Source organism: Diabrotica virgifera, chromosome 9 (assembly GCF_917563875.1).
Source record: "Diabrotica virgifera virgifera chromosome 9, PGI_DIABVI_V3a".
NCBI lineage: Eukaryota > Metazoa > Arthropoda > Insecta > Coleoptera > Chrysomelidae > Diabrotica > Diabrotica virgifera.
In genome coordinates this window covers 209193732-209211802 of record NC_065451.1, presented here as the reverse complement: position 1 = coordinate 209211802, position 18071 = coordinate 209193732, and the positions used below count along the sequence as shown (strand labels likewise).

The 18071-nt window shown below is 33.7% G+C and overlaps 1 protein-coding gene across 1 annotated transcript in view; it reads right to left on the bottom strand.

The window, feature by feature from the left end:
* Positions 1 to 473: 473 nt before the first annotated feature.
* The window catches only part of LOC114327651 (protein stoned-B-like), a 44247-nt gene continuing 26649 nt past the window's right edge, over positions 474 to 18071 (bottom strand). Inside the window, 4 exon segments of the mRNA XM_028276323.2 lie at positions 474 to 8965; positions 15020 to 15230; positions 15504 to 15655; positions 15711 to 15877. Of these exon segments, the coding sequence (XP_028132124.2) occupies positions 8818 to 8965; positions 15020 to 15230; positions 15504 to 15655; positions 15711 to 15877 (678 nt within the window). The 3' untranslated portion in view covers positions 474 to 8817.

The window sequence follows — 18071 nt, the reverse complement described above, 5'->3', positions numbered from 1 at the left end:
ATATAAATCATTATATATTTATATTATTTATTTATTTATTTCCCATTAGAAATAGTTAAAAGAGTCTAATAATATGACTGAGGTATTTAAGTTTTTGTTTCTTAATTGTGAAAGAGGTTTCTTTTTGTTTTCGCATTCGGCGCAATACCTATACCTTGGTGGTGTGAGTCGTCCAGGATATTTTGAGGATACGTCGGTAAACCCACATCTCAAATGCCTCTAGCTTCCTCATTAATGTTTCCGTTATTGTCCAGGCCTCTACGCCATACAGCAAGACTGTACTTGGACCATTATTAATTAATAATAACGGAGCAGAGAACGCCCACCAACCAGATGGACCGACGATCTGAAGCATATTATCGGTAACTGGATGCAAGCCGCACAAAACAGAGACAGATAGAAAGAGCTGAGGGAGACCTATGTCCAGCAGTGGACGCGTACGGGTTGATAATGAATAACAATAATAAACAAACTAAAAGCTTCATTTATGTATTTCTCTATTAGTTACATTAATTTACATAGGTACTTACGTTTATCTAATCATGTCAGCTAAATTATTTATGTTCACAATATTCGTTACATTTTTTTCCTCTACTATGCTAAATTTATCATATATTATTATTTCCTTAAAATTAGTGACTAGCTTTTGACCCATTTGGAATGCCTTTGTAGCAAATCCGCAAAAAAATTGAGTGTTGCACATTCCCATTTCACTTTCAATATATTCTTGCATGTTTAAACTGTTTTGAACTGTACTAAATAACTATCAAAAATAAAGGACATCGCACACATCTTAGGATAATATAATGTCACTCAAACGAAATAAAATTTACATAAATAAATTAGTCTGGAAATTATCAGTGCGCCAACTTGGAATTTTGATTAATAAAGGAGTAAATTGTAATTAAAGTTTATGGAAATCACATTTTTAAAGTCCTCAAAATTGTCATTAATAAATACTATTAGTCTAGTCACTATTGAAAACAGCTTTATCCAGCGTGAGCTAAGCCGATTAGAGGAACTATATACTTTGGTACGACTGACCAAATTATACCTAACTTTATTATCTATAAGATAAAAGTAAGCCTCTGTCTTAATATCTGCAGAAAGGTTTATGAACTGCCGATCCACAAAATCTCTTTTCCATTTCTAACTCACGTACACCCATTTGATTTAAGATATATTTATATCAATTTACGCCGTTATTGATAAAAATTCAGAGTGGCGCAATGATACGAAATTATTGTAATTTCCGGACGCATCTATTCATGTAAATTTTATTGGATTTGAGTAACATTATATTTTCCATAACATGTGTGCGGATTCCTTTGTTAGTTTCATGTAGTTTAGTTCCATTTTCTGCGTTTTTGGCTTTTAACAGTCCTAATTCATTTTCAGTCTTGAATCTACCGAGATACAAAATTTACAGTGTTGCCACGTTGGAATGTTTATCAGTCCTTTCCAAGAAATGAATATGCTTCATAAAATTTTAAATATATTTGAAACATTTATAGGAATGTGGCCCACTCAACAGATACATAACGTAAAAATAAAAACAACCAATAAATTATATAACTAGTTAACATTAAATATACTTATGTACGTCTATCTACAAACCGTCAACAAAATGTATAATATTTTTTTCTTAACGTACATCTACCTTTATTTTTTCCCTTTGGTTTCTCTAGCTGCATGTATTATCGTATGTACATAAAAATAATGTTTTATTATACATTTCACGTATATAGATATGCTTGAAAATAACGATTATATTTTTACAAAGGGTGGTGCTCAGATCGACGTTGAAGTATCCTGTCTGATCAATCGAAGATCATTTCCTTTTCCTTACTTTGTTTAATATGGATTTTCATCTAATTACTCTACTATTTCCTTTTAAACAATCTTTTACCTCTGCTTCGGTAGCACCATCTCTTGGTCTCCATTCCAGTATCCACTTTGTCCATCTTTTATCTGTCATTCAACCCACGTGACCTGCCCAGTTCTATTTCAGTGTTGCTATTCTCTCTAGGCATCAACCACTTCTGATTTTGTCATAGCTGGCGGTTTTTGATCTTGTCTCGTAGTGAAACGCCCAACATAGCATCGCCCTTTTACACTGTTCTCCTTGTCATGGTCAACGTTACCGCTCCGTAAGTCAACACTGGCAAAACACACTGATTGAAGGTTTCTTTCTTTTAAGACATATTGGTCAGACGATTTGAAAATATGGTTCAGCTTGCCGAAGGCTGCTCAAGTCAGTCTTATACGACGGAGAAGCTCAAGGGTTTAGTTATCTTTTCCTATACGAATCTCATGACCTAGGTATTTATAAGCTATTACTTTGTCTATGGATCTTGTTCCTACGCATGACCTTCCAGATTTGGAGATACGACGATACTAAATATAAGAACCGTAAAACCAATTGTCAGACACGAAGATATCCATGTAGAGCACCACAGATATACAGGTTTTAGAACAATATTTTTTTACTAAAAAGTATCTTAGACAAAAGAAAACTTTAGGAAAAATAGTGAGATCTCTTTGAAAACTTTGTTTACAATGTAATTTTTTACAACATGTCATTTTTTGTATATATTTTTTGTGCTGACCACAAATGTTACTCGAATGGTTCTGTATCTTTCTAGTGTTCAAAAATACGTATCTAGGAGAGAATAGTTCGATTCACAAATGATCCATACTTTCGAAAACAACATTTTTCTAAATATTGCACCAAAAAACGTCTTCACGAACAATTTAACGTAGCTTCTTTCCAAATTTACCACATTTCAAAAGCTAAAAGCAGGCTACTTTGGCTAGATAAAGTTACTAAACCATTTTTTGTGTCATTTACCGTTGATCCAAACTATCTTAATGTCATACATGTGCCATACAAATTGCCACAAAGAACGTGATTGATTCTTTTGTCATTTATGTCATTTATATGATTTCTAAAAGATATTCAAACGTTCAAAAGCCAAAAAAATCATATAAACCACCAGGCATTTACTACTTCTACAGACCAATCATGATTACCACGTACCAATAACTCTTATAGAGTTCTTCTTCATCCGTACCATTCTCTCAGATTGCGCAGCCATGATATTCTGATGCTTCTCTTTCTTTGAATTTTTTCCTGTATGATTAGTTGAGCAAGTTACATCTCTATCCACGTGTAATATGTCCGAGATTTTCCAATTTTCTTATTTTGATTGTATTTAACATTTTCCTTGTGTTTTTCGTCTTTCTCAGAACCTCTATATTTGTGACATGCTCTATCTACAATATTCTCAGAATTCTTAATACACCTACAGCTTGAATGTTTTCAGTATTTTTATTGACGCCGCATTCAAGGTCCAAGCTTCCATTCCATAAAACAAAGTCGAGAAAACATAGCACCTAGCCAAGCTAACTCTTAACTCCTACTTTAAATCTTTTGTGGAGAGCACTCTTCTCATTTTGATGAAATTTGCTTTAGCCTTTTGTATTCTGATTTTGATTTCCTGAAACTAATCATTTGTGGAGTTGATCAATCTTCCAAGATGTGCATATTGATCTACGCGTTCGACATTTGTTTCGATTATGAAAAAATTCTCGTTATTTCTTGGAGTTTTCGATATTCTCATAAATTTTGTCTTCTTGACGTTCATTGTTAGATCGAATTCATGTCCATACTCCGCTATTTTGGTCACCAGCCTCTGAACAGTTGCAAATTTTCAATTAGTAGCTTCCGTATTTTTCAAAAAACTTGTAGAAGTCAGCACAAAAAATGAGCACGAAAAATGAGTGCCAACAATTATACGTATCGGTGTATTTATAAATATATATTCATCGTTTTAGTGTGCGTCATAATACTGATAAAAGAAACACCAATAAAAAAATAAACTCCTACAATATGTCTCCAATTATCACAACAAAATATTCCACGAATATTTTTATAATGATTCATACAGTCTGTTCAGTTTTAGATTAGATATACGGCCTATAAATGGCAACACTGCTTTCTCACTGCCCACCTAATGCACCTTATTCGTGCCGATTCATTGCCGATTCAAGGCAGTTCCACTTAGTGTACTGAACTAAAACGGAACTCAGCTCAGCGGCAGTTATGCTACGGATTGAGTCGGAATTCAACCGGAGCAAAGGTACTCTGGATTGAAGAGATGCTTTGCCGGAACTGTAAGCGCCGTGAGCGGTAGCTACCATCTCAGATCCGGAGTTGTTGGATGGGTAGCTTTGTGTCGATGTTTTGATTGTGAGATTATGTGTAATTACACTGGATTGAAGTGTAAGGGGGCTACGAGTCTGTGTGTAGTTGTTTATTTTGATGCCGTAAAGCGTGATCATGGTCATTCGTCAGTCTACAGTGGCAGTGCAACTGATTCTCATAAGCAATGTTGCCGACTTTAGTGCTTCCTTCAGTTAGTATATCTAATGAAACACTAAACAGTTTGTATTTTACGTAATACATTTTTACTTCCTAAAGTCCTCTATATTTTACTTAATTCACAATCAAACATATTGCTACGATATTCTGATTACAAAAACTAATCTTTCCTTTATCACTTGTTTTATGATCCACGACTTACGCTCATCCGGAATAGAAGTGTCACAACTAAAAAAACAACTTTTTATTTATAAATTAAAAACGAAGAATATGGATGATTGAATGTTATTAGTTAGGTAAGAAGCAAAACCAAACAAACTATGATATCTTATTTAACAAAGAAAAAAGATGAACAATTTGAGTTATGTCACTTTTCTTTTAATGTATTGGTTGGTCACTTTTTTAAACATTAAGGAAAATACCTAGAGCACTTCTCGAAATACAACGGTTTTCGTGTAAATAACGATAGGTTCACGTCGAACGTTAGCATAACTCAAAACTGTAATTGTTCCGCAATAAAAATATTCATTTTACCGCCAAATGAATGATGACACTATTGCCATCTTACGAAGCTGGAAGTAAACATCTATATGACACCTCCTGGTAAAAGTATAGGATTTTTGGAGTCAATTTAACAAGATAATTGGAATTATAGATTTTTTGAGTTGTGTCACTTTTCTTCTGGACAAGCGTATGATCCATAGTTTACAATGGTTACATCGCAATATACTTTATATTTTATATATAAATGGGTAACATGAATAATTTTTATCTTCTATACTAGGAATAAGTACAGAATTTTATTATAAACGATATACATTAACCATAAGGTATTAATAAACAATTTTATTGATTTAAAATGCTCGATGTCCCAATATATGCTTCTATTTTGATCTAAATATGCCACTGAGAAAGAGTGTGACGTTATGGGAGAAATCTGGCAACACTACCTTACACATAAACTCTCCCTCTCTCTTAAACCACCACTTTCGCCTCGCTGCATTGCTCAGTGCCGGCCTAGCAGCTTTCGAAGATTGAGGTCCCGGTCGCTGTTACCGACAATGTGAAATACGTGCTATCTATGATACGTTTTTTAAATACAAAATGGATTTCACTTAATGACCTTCATCAACAGCTAATCGAAGTTTATGGGTAAAAGTGCATATCTGTTCAACATGTTCGCAAATGGTGTAGAGAATTCAGTGAAGGTCGAACGGAAATTCACAATTGATTTTCAAGACAATAAGATGAAACAAGTAACAGACAAGATTATAATTGTTTCGATTTTTTATAGTAGTCTCTAAAACATTTTACGGGACCAGAAATAGTCAAATTATGATGGAAATAGAAAAAGAAGTGGATCCTCAAAAACATTCAGTCAGAAGAGAATTGTCTCAAACTAAGTACAGAAGATTCTTTAGCGGCAATTACTAACTGTACATCATAGGCATAGCAAGGAAAAGGGAAATCATAGGTGTATATAAAGAAGACATCCAGATTTTAAGTCAAACGATATTGTTATATATGAGTATTGTCCAGAATTAACTTTAGATTCAATTCTAATATAGCTAATAGTAGTTTTTAGTTTTACATTTACTTCAAATACGGAAATGAAATATATTAAATATATTACAGTATATTACACACATACCTTGAAAAATTTATTTTGTTAAAAAAATATAATAATTTTCTATTTAAACAAAAATTGTTACGTTACGCCAATGGTTTAATATTTAATTTAAGGTATACTTTGTTCAAATAGGCAGTACAATAATCTTTGATGAAGCTAATTTGCTTAGTTCCAAATATTGTATACGAATTTGGATTTTTCAAAGGGCCCCGTTAAGGAAGGCAAAACTCTTCACTCCCAGAATTCAATTTTTTTCATTTTTTCACGTTTTCTGTAATTAAAAAATAAAACATAGCGTAATTTTAGGCCACCATCCCCCTTCTTACACATGAAACATAATTTTTTCAAATTGTTTCTTTCGGTGTGTGGCAATCCATTTATAAATATCAAAAAATTCACATGTATAGTTGAGGCTTTTACAAAATATGTCTATTTTTGTAGACCCATTTTGAGTGTATATAAACTAAAAATGCATTTTTTTTAAACAGCTAATAACTTTTTGAAGTTATACTTCTTTACGGGCGTAATGACGGTGAAATTTTATATGGGAAAACCTAGCGACCGGGCGCATGCGCATTATAACTTTGTTCTGATTGGATGTTCAAATGACATGACAAAAATTATCCAATATGGCAGCTGTGGCACAGCTGTGGGATTGTGGTTTGGTTATAATGTATGCTTGTTGCGTTTTAAAATTTGTAGGAAGAGAAACAAACAAACAAAAAGTTAGTTAATGGTTATACTGCCTTTTTAAATAGTTTTCATATTATATTTTTGGACTTATTTACATAGAAGAGATGATTGTTGCATGCCAATGTGAAAGCTCATCAAACTGTGACTAGTATGAGTGCCGCAGATCTCGCTTATTCAGAGCTAAAGAATCTTTCACTGGTAAGTGTTTTATAAATAGTTGATCAAATTTTGTTATGATATTTGAACATAGCCACTTTGCACGACGCAAGTGATTGCGAAATTTATTAGTCGTTATACGGGCTCCGATACCTACCTTGAACCTACCAAAATACATAAGTAGTATGTAATACTTTTATTTAAATAATATTCACCTAATATATTGTTTTCTTACTCTATGTTTTGTTGTATTTTTTCAATTCTAAATCATTTCAATTCAAAATCAAAATAATTTGATTTACATAAGTGTTCAATCTCAAATTAGTCCCTTAATTTGTAATCTCACATTTTTTCTTAACTTCCTAAACTTTTATAGTTTCACCATGTATAATTGAAACATTGGGAAACATCGAGTAATATTTTAATAATTAGAGTCCATTAAACCTGCAAACTTAGTAAATTGCCAAATAATATATTTTCCAATTGAACTTTATAAGTTTTGCAATAGCTTCCGTTAAACTATAGTTGCAATCTTTCAACATGCAAAGTCCGTAGTTCGGTTGTCATGCAACTTATTGATGAATTGTATATTTTGACGAGATTATAAATTAACCAAAGGGAATATTTTGGGTTGCAGTCTAATTGAAATAGTTACCTCGTTAACAAGTGCGTAAGTCGTTGTTAGAAGTTACGCCGAGTGTAATTATTATCAGTAGCTGTCATTAAAGGCAGTCTATCATAGAAAGTTACCTGAACATCATCTATAGTGTAATTACGTAGCTGTCAATAAAACCATATTTTTACTCCACACTCAAACATTTATTTACCATCGTCGATCGAGAAGAAGCGGACAAAGGGGCATTACAAAACAATTCGATCCTGAGATCTACGTCGAATTGTCCATAAGTTAAAAATGTCAAAAGGTTAATCTGTTTAGTTAGACGATCTTCGCACATAATGACAAGCTGTCTCTGTGGCGAAGTTTTAATGCGGGTGACTCAAAATACAACGCAAATACCAGCCGCTTGGTAAGTTGGTTCGAATCCCAATAGAAACTTTTATTTTTTTATTTTTTTTTATACATTTTATGATTGTAAGTATATTTATTATATAATTTTATTTTCAGAAAATACGTATTTAGTTAAAAATTTTTCCGACAATTAATGTTCAGAAATCATTTGTGGCATTTTTAATGTACTTGTGTGTGTTTTATTTTTTTATTATTTTAATTTTTGGCACTGTTTTAATCAAAAATGTTTGAGAAGTAGTAAGTATAAATTAATTTAATATTTAAATAAAATATAAATAAAAAGTATATTAATTTCGTTTATAATCATATAATCATATAATAGAAGTATAACTTCTTACGTGCGTACAAAGTACACACACATTCTTTTTTGAGATGGCTGCAGGTCTAATTCTTTTTTATCTTGTATATTTAAAAAAATATTTCTGATTATTTTCAAATTTTTCGGTAAGGTGGTGCCATATTCAAAAACCCGAAAAACTATTCTTTTGGGAGTTTTAAGGGATTTTCTCAATTTATAGACTTCAAAATAGATGAAATCAAGATCTTTTTTTTTATAATTTTAATCTTTTTGAACAAAAATGCAGATTTAGGTTATGTACATTCGACCTACTGGTCTAAAAAAAAATTAAAAAAAAAATTAAGCCGCAAATATGCGTGTGGGTAGGACGAGGTAGGGGGGTAGCGGGCTAAAATTGGCTGTCTTATTTTTTGTAATTTTGGGAGTGCGAGCATTTTGCCTATATTAACGGGGAGTACCCACTTGATTTTTCAAATTTCGTCCTTGTATTAACGGCACGCAGCAAGTAACCTCAAACAGCAGCTTTTTTAAACTCTGTAAACTATTTTTATTCTTACAGCTGATGTAATTACTCTAAACTCGTAGAAAATTAGAGTACCTATTCTACGATTGTTCTTGGAATATCTTTAATCGCTATCGGAGCTAGATTCTTCTGCTACTGGAGCTGGCTGAGCTGGCTGAGCCGGTGGGGCGGGCGCTGGAGTAGTTTTTGAGACGTACGTCGCTGAAGCGTAAGCGTTGGGTGAGTCGCCCTCTGTGTGCTCTATTCCCACTCTGAAAATGAAATATGTTAGTATGTAGGTAACAGGTTTTAACTCATTATTTAGATCCTTTAAAAAGCCTTAAATTAACTAAATTAATCCATTAGATATTTATTTATAAAACAATAAACATAAAGCATACGTTTTAATTTCGCATGCAGAACAGCAGCGTAGGCGAAGTAAATAACTCACGCAGGTAGTTTTGCAGACATCAGCAAGGTTGTTTATGATTAGGGAGCGGATTTTATGCTAAATGCATATTGCATGCATATTTCGCATATTTGAGAATTTTACTAAATTTTGCATATTTTTAAAGAAACATGCATATTTTGTGCCTATTAAACAACATTTAAGTCCAAAAAAAATTTTAAATTTTTTAATTTGACACAAAATATTTCCCCGCACAGGCTGTCGTATCTATTAATTCGACAACTACCTGAAGAGGACGGCTCATTCACTGCCTTTCATTTTTTCTTAGAAAATACCCGATCTTTACAAAAAGTACTTATAGTGCTTATAGTAACCCGTTATAAAATGATTGTAGGATGTTAAAGTGATGAAGGATGGTTTACCCAGAAATCCGAATTTTATTTACTTTTATTATATTTAGTCGGTATGATACCTATAATTCTGGTGATTCTTTTAAATCCTCTATTGTTAAGAGAATTTACACCTTTAACCATAGTTTTACGATTTTCTAACGGAAATTAATAAGTTATTTTAAATACGCCCCAATTACTTCTACTGATGTTGAAAGGAGTTTTTCAAGTTATAAAAATATTTTATCTAATCAAAGAATATGTTTCCTCGTAAAGAATTTGGAAAAACACATTGTAGTGAATTATAATCGAAAATAATAATATATTTATAGTGATATTGCTGTTTTATTTTAAATAGGTAACTATTGGTAGCAGTTTTTGTAAAAACTGTGAATAAATTGCATATATTATAAAAAAAAAAAGATTTTATTTGAAAGATAATAGATAAGATTGCCGCTCCCCCTATAAAAGAACCCCTTAGAATAGAATAGAATAGAAAATTTGTGGTTTCTCGAAATGCGCATTATGCGCATATTTCATCAAAATTGATCGCATATAAATCCGCTCCCTATTTATGATATAACGATAAACTTGGCATAGCAATGAAAAAACATAGACAAACATATTTACAAAACGATGTACTGATAAGCATAAGATTCGCAGATAACACCGCTAGGTATTTTTGCAGACAGCCTAGAAGCACTGTAACGATTAGTAAATTTAAGTCAGTATAAAATATGGACTACAAATAAACGTTAAGAAAAACAAGTCCATGATTATTTCTAAGCAACATACAGTAGGAAGGCTAGATATTGAGTGAAAACAAGTAGAAAGAGTGAATAACTACCAATATCTGGGAACCTGGGCAAATGAAAACAATGACCAAGGTAGAGAAATCAGGAGATGCATTGAAATTGCAAGAAAAGCATTTATAAAAATGAAAAAAATGTTTGTTAATCGAGACCTTCCTTTGCAGCTGAGGATAAGAGACTTAACATGCAACTTATTCTCGACTTTGTTGTATGGAATGGAAAGCTGGACACTAAAAGTAGACAATATAAAGAAGTTGGAAGAATTTGAGATAGATGCAACGAATTGCGAATGCAGAAGTGTTAAGAAGGCTACAAAAGGATTGCGAGGTGATAAAGAACATCAAGACAAGAAAGCTGAAATATTTGCGTCATATTACCAGAGCTGCGAAATATGAGATATTAAGGCTCATAATGCAGGGTAAAACTAAGGGTAAAAGATCCATAGGTAGAAGAATTTCCTGGCTGAGAAACTTAAGAGAGGGTATAGTTGCAGCTCAATAGATCTTTTTAGATCAGCCGCCAGTAAGGTACGGATAGCTATGATGACAGCCAACCTCCCATAGGAGAAGGAACTACAAGAAGAAACAGTATTTATAAATAAGGGAACGTGAATATATTCGGGTTAATTGAGTTAGGTGGTTTTGTGGGCTTGCTACCATTTAGAGCAGAATAATATAATCATTTGTCAACTGAATACATTTATATGGTATTTGTTCACCGACCGAATAAACGAGATATGAGTATTTAAGTGTATTCCTGCTATCCAACCTCACGTAAAGGAAAACCAAACCCAATAACTATCTTAAGTGGATTTAAGTTAAATCCCTGGTCCGGTGAACAGAAAAAAAGCTAACGCAGCAGTTTAAAATTCGAAATATGAATCTACGGCTTAGACTGGTATACGCTGGTGCCTGATCAGCCTATGGGAGAGCATTACGGCAAGTGATAAGCACTTGCGGCTCAGTGATACTTCCCCATAGATCCTTACCGGAAGAGCGTTGACGCTTAATATTATTCTTCTTCAGCCTTCAGTAATCCAACTTTGGACATCGGCCTTCCCCAATTCAATCCAGTGTTGTCTATTCTGCACCACGTGTTTTCAGTTGTGTCCTCCAAACTTCTTTATGTCATCAGCCCATCTCATTTGTGGCCTTCCTCTACTTCTTCTTCCTAACCACGGTCTCCATTGTTGTATTTCGTGATTCCATCTTTTATCCTTCAGTCGGGCATTGTGTCCTGCGAAGCTCTATTTTAATTTGGCAGCATGTTCTCCTGCGTCTTTTACTTTGGTTTTGCTTCTAATCCATGTATTTGTTTTTTTTTGTCTATGAGCCTCACCCCGAGCATTGATCTTTCCATCGCTCTCTGTGCCTTTACTACTTTATCCATATTGGCCTTGGTGAGTGTCCACGTCTGTGAACCATACGTAAGTATAGGGAGGATACACTGATCGTAAACTCTGGTTCTCAAATATTGTTCTATTTTAGTGTTTTTCAAGATCCAATTCAGTTTTCCAAATCCTGCCCACGCTAACCTTATTCTTCTAGTAATTTCGGCAGTTTGATTGTCTTTGTTAACTTTCATTATCTGTCCCAGGTAGATGTTTTCGCTTACTGTTTCTAAATATATGTCATTCAATGTTAGTTTTGTAATGTTCGGTGTATTCATCATTACTTTGTTTTTTACAAGTTCATCTTAAGACCTACGTTTTCGGAAGCTTGAAATAGTTGCGTCATCATGGTCTGTAATTCTTCGAAACTTGTAGCGAATATTACAATGTCATCAGCATATCTCAAATGACTCAGTTTTCTTCCATTAACATTTATTCCTTTATCTACCCAGTTAATGTCTTTGAACAAGTCCCAGTGTGAACAGCTTTGGTGAAATAACGTCTCACTGGCGAACTCCTCTGTTGATTGGTATAGCTTTGGTTTTCTCATCTATTTGTATTTTCATTGTAGCTTTCTTATAAATATTATGTATGAGCATTATGTATCGAGAATCTATCCTGCAGTTGTGCATAGCTCTTTCTATTGCCCAAAGTTCTATGGAGTCGAATGCGTTTTCATAATCAACGAAGCCAATGTATAAGTTCAAGTGATATTCATTGGCTTTCTCTATTAGCGTTCTGACTGTAAGAAGATAATCCGCTGTACTGTAACCCTTTCGGAATCCTGCCTGCTCTACCGGTTGATAGCTATCAAGCTTCGACAATAGCCTATTAGTTATTACTCTCATAAACAGTTTGTACATTTGGGACAACAGGGAATTTGGCCTATAGTTCTTCAGATCCCCCCTGTCTCCTTTTTTGAAGAGAATTATTGTCAAGCTTTCTTTCCAATCATCTGGGACTTCTCCTTTGTGAAGGCATTCGTTAAAAAGATTTTTCAATTCTTCGAGAATAATTTCACTCCCCTTCTTTAACATTTCGGCAAGTATTCCATCTGGGCCTGGAGCCTTATTGTTCTTTAGTTGTGCCATAGCTTGTTTTATTTCGAAGGATTCTATATTAGGGAGTACTTCTGAGTTGAAATTTATTATCTTTTTCTTAAGATTTTTCTTTGCAGTGTTATCTGGGTCTTTCTTTGAGGAATATAAATCACGGTAAAATGTTTGTGTAACTTTTAGGATTTTGTTCTTTTCTCTTGTTTCTTTTCCATCTTTATCTTTTAATGAGATTATTAGAGGCTTTCCTATGTTTGGTCTTAAGCATTTTAGGCCTCGGTTCTTTTCTATAATTTGTTTCTATATTATTTTCATTGTAGATCCTTAAGAGGATCGGTACGTATTTTCGGCTGCAGTGCTATTCAAATGGGGATTCATTTTTTTCGAATCCTGAGAAAACTAATAAGTATTTTTGAAAAATTTAAACGCAGAATGAAAGATCACGTTATTAGCGAGGGCCGAAAGTCCCTGAGAACTTCTATAATGTTTATTTTAATAAGTTACAGGGGTGAAAAACTAAGAGAAAATTTAGTGTGATTTTTAATTTCAAATATATCATTCAAAATAAACTTTTTATTTATTCTAAGGGACTTTCGGCCCTCGGTAATAATTTAGTCTTTCATTCTGCGTTTAAATTTTTCAAAAATGTTTATTGGTTTTTTCAGGATTCGAAAAAAATAAACACAATGCCGTGGTAATATTTTCCAAATCTATCTTTGTCTTACAACGCACTCAGCCGAATATAATATTGTCAGCATATATTGTCAGTCAGACACTGACAATCAGTGACAATTTTAAATATTTGACATTGCATCGGGAATATGTTGAGTTATTGATTAAATATTATTGATATATAGTGTATTTGATAAATAATTGATTGAAGACGTGAACTTAATAAAAAGTTATTTATTGTGTATTATTTGTGGAAGATTCAAGCAGAGAATACATCAGGATAATATATATTCTGTGATCCAAATATTTTGTTGTTAAAGATGTTCTAAATTGTAAGCGTTCCATAACAATATATTATTAAAAAATCACTTTAACACTTTTCCTCTTTTTTCGATCGAGTATTAGTCTTTGATGTACAAATAAATTATTACAATCACTGAATACATAGTTAGTGAAAAAATTATCACATTTATTAACTGAATTAATAATTTGCAATTATAAAAATAACAGTTATCCAAGAACATTCAAAACTCATCTCTTTAAATTAATGATGACATTTTCAAGTAGAATGACATTCTAGTCATGTTTACATATCCATACCAGTGTGAATTTTACTACACGTATTTGCCGTGTAGAGACAGAAAAAGTAGGGATACACGTAAAATATTTGCGAATTATGTACCCATAGCCTTAAGTCTTCCTTTACTCCCTTCTTCATTTGTTTATTCAATTCTTTGAAACCGTCGGTGTTTCGCTTTCCTTCGCTTAGAAATAGGCGTCTCTTTTCCATCAACCGTTTTGTTCCAACGCTTATTTTGTCTTCTTTACTTTTCATTTTCTTTGCCACAGTCAGGCCTGCTTTCAAGAGCTTTCGTTGCATTTCTCTATTAATTGTGTTCATTTCGGTATTATCTTGTTGATAATATCCTACAAATTCTTCTCTTAAGACTTCTCTGTACTCATCTCCCTTCTGTCGGATTTTAGTTTGATCTGTCTGATTACAATTATGTGGCCTGTTTCTACGGGTTTTGGTCTGTTTAAAAACAATCCTTGCTCTTAAAAGACGATGATCGCTGCCAGTTGTGAATTGATTGAGAGCAGTTATGTCTTCAAAAATGTCTTTGTTCCCACATAAGAAGTAATCGATCTCGTTTTTCGTCTTTTTATCGGGAGATATCCACGTCCATTTTCGGTTTGCTTGTTTTTTGAAATATGTGTTCATGGCATATAATTTTCGTTGTTCTAAGAAATTGTATAATTTTTCTCCTCTTGCATTTCGTGTGCCATAACCATGCATCCCTATTTTAGTTTCAGTATTTTCTTCTTTTTTACCTAATTTTGCGTTAAAATCTCCCGTAATTATAGTATATCTTGTATCATTTTCAACTAATGCTGTTATCAGATCTTCGTAGAACATTTCAACTTCCTCTTCCTGATGTGATGTTGTGGGAGCATACACTTGTATTACCTTTATCTTAGTTTTATTATCTAGGTCTACTATAATATAAGCGACTCTATAAGAAACGCTTTTATATGTTGAAATGTATATAATGACGCTTAATATACCGGTGTGTATATATTTTATATATTTATTCTTACCTGTATTCGTGTCGTGCCAAATACCTCACGTACTTCTCTGGTGGCTCATCGCTATCGGAATTTTGAAGACTGACACTTCTGCATGTCATGTGGCTGACTTGTGTGGCTGGCATCGTGAACTCAACGTAGGCGTATTCGGCCAATTTTTCGGGCATCTGGTCATAACTCGTTAAGGCTATCTTGCAGACCATATTATGGGTGGTGTATGCACCTTAAAAGAGATGTAAAAGGTGAGCCATGGTCATAGAAAAAAAGCAAGTACCAACACATTACACACATAATACTAAAAACAATCGAGAATAACGAACAAAAAGTACTCAAATTATACAAAAAGGACGACCAAGAAAAGCTGTATTAAACATAAGAAGTTGGAAATATGAATAGGAAACTAGGTAGAGGACAGAGGATAGTGGTGATTGAATGATGAAAGACGGAATATATAGAACATAATATTTTTAAATTTTTGTTGCATAGAACATCTTACCTTGGCCTTCTTTTGGTAATCTGGGACATCTCCAAACTATGGCTCTATGCTGATGCTCGTACTTAGCTTGACCTGACGTCACCTCAATCAAGTTTTCTTGCAGCGTTTCCATCGTTCCCAAGATTCGCTCAATTCCCTTAATTTTACCAGTTCTGGAAGAAAACACGTTTAATTTCTATACCTTTCTTATGCCTAAAAGAATCTTACCTTCTATGTGCAGATTTGACAGATCCGTATCTGAAGTGTTTTTCTACCCTAAATAGATATATCCAACATTCTGGAATTGGAAAGCGTATCATTACGTCCTCGCACGGGATCTGACCCAGTTTCCTGGAGGCAAATCCTGGAACTAGCACATCTGCTCTGAGTTCGACCTACAATTAATAAAATCATAAGTCGGTCAATGCTAAAACCTCCCTTTAAACATTGATACTATTAAAACTGATACTGATACTGGAAGTGCCAGTTATGAAGATCCTTATTTTAAAATTTTATTTAGTAATCGTTAGGTACTTTATAATTATATCAAAAGCTAATCACGTCACTACTCATCTCTTCTTTATTGATTTCTTCTTCCTCTTTATAAACAATTCTGCTTGTTCATTGGCTGATTAATACATCTATGGAAGCTTGCCAATAAAACTGTTGTTTTATTGACTTCCAAAACGCATTTGATCATGTTAAGCACTCTATATTGATCGAAGCTCTAAAAGACATTGGCTTGGACGGCAAAGATGTTCGAATAATTGCAAATTTGTATTGGAATCAAACAACATCAGTTTTAGTAGATGGTGTGGAATCACAGGCTCATAATATTAAAAAAGGAGTATGGCAGGGATGCCTCTTGTCACCCCTGCTTTTCAACGTTTACTCCGAAAGAATTTTCAGAAAAGCACTTTCTGAAAAACAAGAAAGAATACTTGTGAACGGTAAAGTTATCAATAATTTGCGATATGAGGACGATACAGTACTCCTAGCGTCTAGTCAAGAAGATCTGCAAACACTACTTGATAGTGTCGTTGAGAGTTGTAGGGAGGCAGGTCTGGATCTGAACATACGGAAAACCAAAATACTCGTAATAAGTAAACAACAGCATATAAAACCGACTATATATGTAAATAATACCAAACTTGAGCAAGTTGATAAAATCGTTTACCTTGGACAGTAATTAAATTGTAACGCAGAAAGTCACGGCGAAATTAGATCTAGAATAGAGCAGGCTAGAGCCGCTTTTAGAAGGATGTCCTAGGTGTTATGTAACAGAGACCTAAAATTTGCATTGAGGATCCACCTACTTCGCTGCTACGTGTGCTCGGTCTTACTTTATGGTGTCGAGTCCTGGACTGTGAATAAAATCGATCTAAATCGCCTTGAGACTTTCGAAATGTAGTGCTATAGAAGAATTTTAAAAGTTTCCTGGGTGGAGAAGATTCGAAACTCCACAATACTGGAACGTCTCAGCAAGACTATTGAGATCATAAAAAGCATCAAGCAGAGAAAGCTGGAGTATTTCGGACATGTAATGAGAGGTCCAAAATATAGGTTGCTACAATATATCATGCAAGGAAAAATAGCAGGCAAACGCAGTCCAGGACGAAGAAGAACCTCATGGTTGAAGAACTTGCGAGATTGGTATGGTGTTAATACAAGCATGCTATTTAGGGTGGCAGTGAATAAAATTAATATAGCTATGATGGTAACCAACGTTCTGAAAGGACATGGTATATGAAGAAGAAGAGAAGCTTGCCACTCCACCTTTTGCGCGGTCGGCCGATACTTCTTCTACCGATTGGTGTTTTATCTCTTGCTATCTGGACCACACGTGTCTCCGCATTCTGCTTATTTGGTTATTCCATTCTTTTTTCTATTTAGTGTCCATCCGTTTATACACTATACGTTATATTGTCTTCTAATGTCTTAATTTCTCTTTCGATTTCTCAGTGTATTTCCTGTAATTCTTCTCAGTACTCTCATCTCTGCCGTTTCCAGTAGTCGTTGTGTTGTGGATGTATCGGGTCTTGTTTCTGATGCGTATGTCATTATTGGTCTTACACTGGCTTTATACATTTTTGACTTAATCTCAGTGTTAATATTATGTTGGTTTCGCCTAATAGTGTCATTAAGACATCCTGCCAGTATATTTGCTTTTTGTACTTAATTTCTTACTTCTTTGTCCAGGTCTCCGTAACTGGACAGTGTAAGTCCAAGAATTTTATTTCTATTACTTTGATGCCATCAATTTCTATTTTACATCTGATTGGTTCTTTACTGATTACTATTTTTTTAGTTTTCTGAGATGAAATTGTCACATTTAATTCTTTTGTTCTTTTGTTAAATCTGTTTAAATCAAACTATCTTCATTTTGGGCTATCAATATTGCTTAACAGAGTATTTTTACTTCTGTTATTTCCATTCTATATCCTCTTTAATTGTTGACACTTTTGATGATGGCATCCACAATTAAATTGAAGAGGATAGGGCTCAATGAGTTCCCTTGTCTTATTCTTCTGCCTATGTCTATAGGTTCTGTAAGTTATCCATCTATTCTGACCACCATTTTGTAGTTTT